At 50.7% G+C, this 3,178-nt stretch overlaps 2 protein-coding genes across 2 annotated transcripts in view; both read right to left on the bottom strand.

Annotated features, from left to right (window-relative positions):
• Window positions 1–237: 237 nt before the first annotated feature.
• H257_19278 (hypothetical protein) lies at window positions 238–501 on the bottom strand (the record flags this gene model as incomplete). The annotated part of the gene is made up of 1 exon (XM_009848423.1): window positions 238–501. A coding segment is annotated over one exon (264 nt), but the record flags the coding sequence as incomplete, so codon positions are not given.
• Window positions 502–1,601: 1,100 nt separating this feature from the next.
• The window catches only part of H257_19277 (calcium-translocating P-type ATPase, PMCA-type), a 4,585-nt gene continuing 3,008 nt past the window's right edge, over window positions 1,602–3,178 (bottom strand). Inside the window, exon 2 of the mRNA XM_009848422.1 lies at window positions 1,602–3,140. Within this exon, the coding sequence (XP_009846724.1) occupies window positions 1,653–3,140 (1,488 nt within the window). The 3' untranslated portion in view covers window positions 1,602–1,652. The remainder of the gene's footprint in view (window positions 3,141–3,178) is intronic.

The following is a 3,178-nucleotide window of genomic DNA, read 5'->3' as shown; positions in this document are numbered from 1 at the left end:
AGTAGGCAGGAACAGGCACTTGGCAGGCAGAAGGAATAACTGGAAGTGAATTACTTCTGACTGGAAAGAACCAGCCAATCAAAACTAACTATGATTGATCACGACATCCAATGATGTTCCGTGACCAAATGTCTGCGCTGACTTCTACTCTGAGGAAAAGCCTCTAGAAGGCACAAAAACCTCCTACACAGCTAGCAGACGCTGCTACCTGACTGATCTTCGAGGTGCACTTCCCACATCGTCATCGTCAAGGGCCTCCATCGCGAGCTGCCGCATAACCACCCCCGACTTCTCGATTCCATTTTTCTTTTTCGCTTCTACCGCACAGCCTGCATCTTTCAAGACTCTGTGGTCTTCCATTTGCGACGAGATGTCTTCGAGTAATTGGTCACGTTCACCAAATTCCTCGTCAGTGCCGCTGCGCCGCATCGCAGCCAAGGAGTCGCCACTATGGATGGGCCTTGATGAGCTTCTCGAATCGACTCTTGCATGCAGGGCCATCTTTTGTAAGGCGAAAACGGCGGTTGTCGCGAAGATCCTTTGCAAGATCGGCCCAGGTGTTCATGACTTGGCCGGACGGTGCTTCCCATGGCTTTACGCTGTTGATTCTCTATAGGAGGAGGATGTCGTCCTCGCATGCAAACGATTTCTAGAAAGTTCCTGCGTAAGCACCTGGCTCCTCGTACAAGGTGTCCAAGAGTGCTGCATTGCTTTGCTCGTGGGTCATGTTTTCACGTATAAGTCCTCGCGACACCTACAGTACTTATATGCGACATTGAGTCAAACTCGAATGGTTGGTTTCGATAGAGCTATTTTCTTGGCCTAGAGTTTCGTTTTATGCGACATGTTTTGAAAGTCAAATTCTAACTCAACAGGTTTTCGAACGAGCTCTATTATAACTCTGAGCAATAATAATCACATGTGGTGTTGAAGTGACCAAAACACCTTGGCTGTTCTTCCATCGTGTAGTAGATGCATGTACTATGCGATGGAACAAGAAGATGGCGTGGTTTTCTACCATGTGGCACCATACGTACATCGCTATATGGTAGAACTCTGGTGCTTGTCCTCGCTGTGTGACATTTGTACTATCAAAAGTTGTTTATGGTGAACACTGAATTGTGCAATTTGGTCCCGAGAATAGCAGATATAACTTCGATTTGCACTTTTCAAATGTGCAAAAGCGAGGGAGTTGCATAAATCAACTATAATTACATTCTGTAACGAAACGTGATCCTAAATCACGGTGCGGATGATCTAAAACACTGGGGTCGATGTAATAAACACCCAGGTTTATGGTGTGAATAGCCAAAACGAGTGAAAAGCACAATACTATTATAGGAGTACAATTTACCCTGCTTTTGGAATAGCTTAGAATTTTAGACGGTACAATAGTAGCGTACTATTAATAGTACTTATTTTGGGACAGATAGCCCAAAATAAGTACAGTACAATTGTCGACTCAAAAGAGCCGACCGAAAAATAGCTAGCGTTAACGTACGACGACGATAACAAATGGAAGGCAAATTTCAGATCACAAATATAAAAAGCTCTGGGCCGACACAATAAAACACCATCGTTCGAGAAATGACCCGACTCTTCACCCAATGTTCAAATAAATTCACTCGATTAACGGTATCGTTACATCGAAATTACGCTAATTCCAACACCTTTTGTTGTGTCGCTGACTTCTGGAACGCCTTCACCACACGCATCTGGACCTGCAGGCGCTTCAAACCTCGGCGCCACAATGTCTTGGTGCGGGCACTGGGAACCTTCTCAACAACCGACGTTTCCTGGCACATCGTAAAGCTGGCAGGAAGGGTGATGCAACGAAGGAACAGGCCCACCGGTAACGAAAGCGAGCCAAGGGCAATGCAGATAAACCATTGGGTCAGATCCAATGCCACGCAACCAAACACGAGCGACCCAAACTGGACGATCAACACTTGCAATATCAATTGCAACACCGAAATGCCAAGGTAGATGTGGTTGGTCAGGATGCCCTGGAATACGTTCAGCTCGTCGTGGATGCGACGGGCGTTGATTTCGTTGAACAGCTGCAGGAACACGAACGTGTTGAAGATCATCGTGTAGTGCACGGACGGTCCGGTCGCGCCAACCGGCTTGCGGTCGTACTTGCGGCCCGAATCAATGCCGAAGATCTTGTCCCCGGCAAACGTCATGGTGAGAATCACCGCCAACTGGAAGATGGACTGACCAACCATGTGCTTCAACATGCGCTCCGAAATGAGGGGCTTGGTGCGCGGGTACGGCTTGCGCTTGAGCATGGCTTCCGTGGGGGCATCCGTGGCTAGCGCCAACGACGCAAACGTGTCCATGATCAAGTTGACCCACAGCAACTGAATGGCCGTGAGCGACGACTCTTCCAGCACCACCGCGCCAATCACCGCCGTGGAAATGGCCACAATGTTCACCGTCAGCTGAAACTGGAGGAACTTGGCGATCGAGTCGTACACGTTGCGGCCCCACTTGACCGCACTCACGATCGACCGGAAGTTGTCGTCCATGAGAATGATGTCCGACGCGTCCTTGGCCACCGCCGTGCCGCAGATTCCCATCGCAAACCCGACGTCCGCCTTCTTCAAAGCCGGGGCGTCGTTCGTCCCATCGCCCGTCACGGCCACCACTTGGGGACCATGCGGATACACGTTCGACTGAATCAACCCAGACACCAGCGTGTACTTGTCCTTGGGACTCGACCGAGCCAACACGCGAAGCATGGGCCAGATCTTGTCAAACTCGTCCTGCTTGATGTTGCCGTTCGCGTCCAACACGCGAGCGCGGAACACGGACCCCTCCATCACCAGCGACCCGTCGTTGGGACTGATAATTCCGCACTTGAGCGCAATGGACTTGGCCGTCACGATGTTGTCGCCAGTCACCATGCGCACGACAATGCCCGCTTCGTTACACTGGCGAATGGATTCCGGCACTTCTTCGCGCACCGGGTCTTCGATCCCGACGATGCAAATGCATGTCAGGTCCGTCTCAATCTCCTCGTCCGACCAGTTCTTGACCACTTCTGGGGTCACATCCACGTCACGGTACGCCAGACACAACGTGCGGTAGGCTTGCGACGCATACTTTTCGATGATGTCATTGTTGACAGCGTTGCGCTCCGTAGCGCCAAACGCGGACGTGGTCCCGTCCAAGT

The sequence above is a fragment of the Aphanomyces astaci genome (assembly GCF_000520075.1).
Source record: "Aphanomyces astaci strain APO3 unplaced genomic scaffold supercont1.451, whole genome shotgun sequence".
Lineage (NCBI taxonomy): Eukaryota > Oomycota > Saprolegniomycetes > Saprolegniales > Verrucalvaceae > Aphanomyces > Aphanomyces astaci.
Note: the sequence above shows the minus strand (reverse complement) of the source record. Positions and strands in the feature narration are given on the sequence as shown.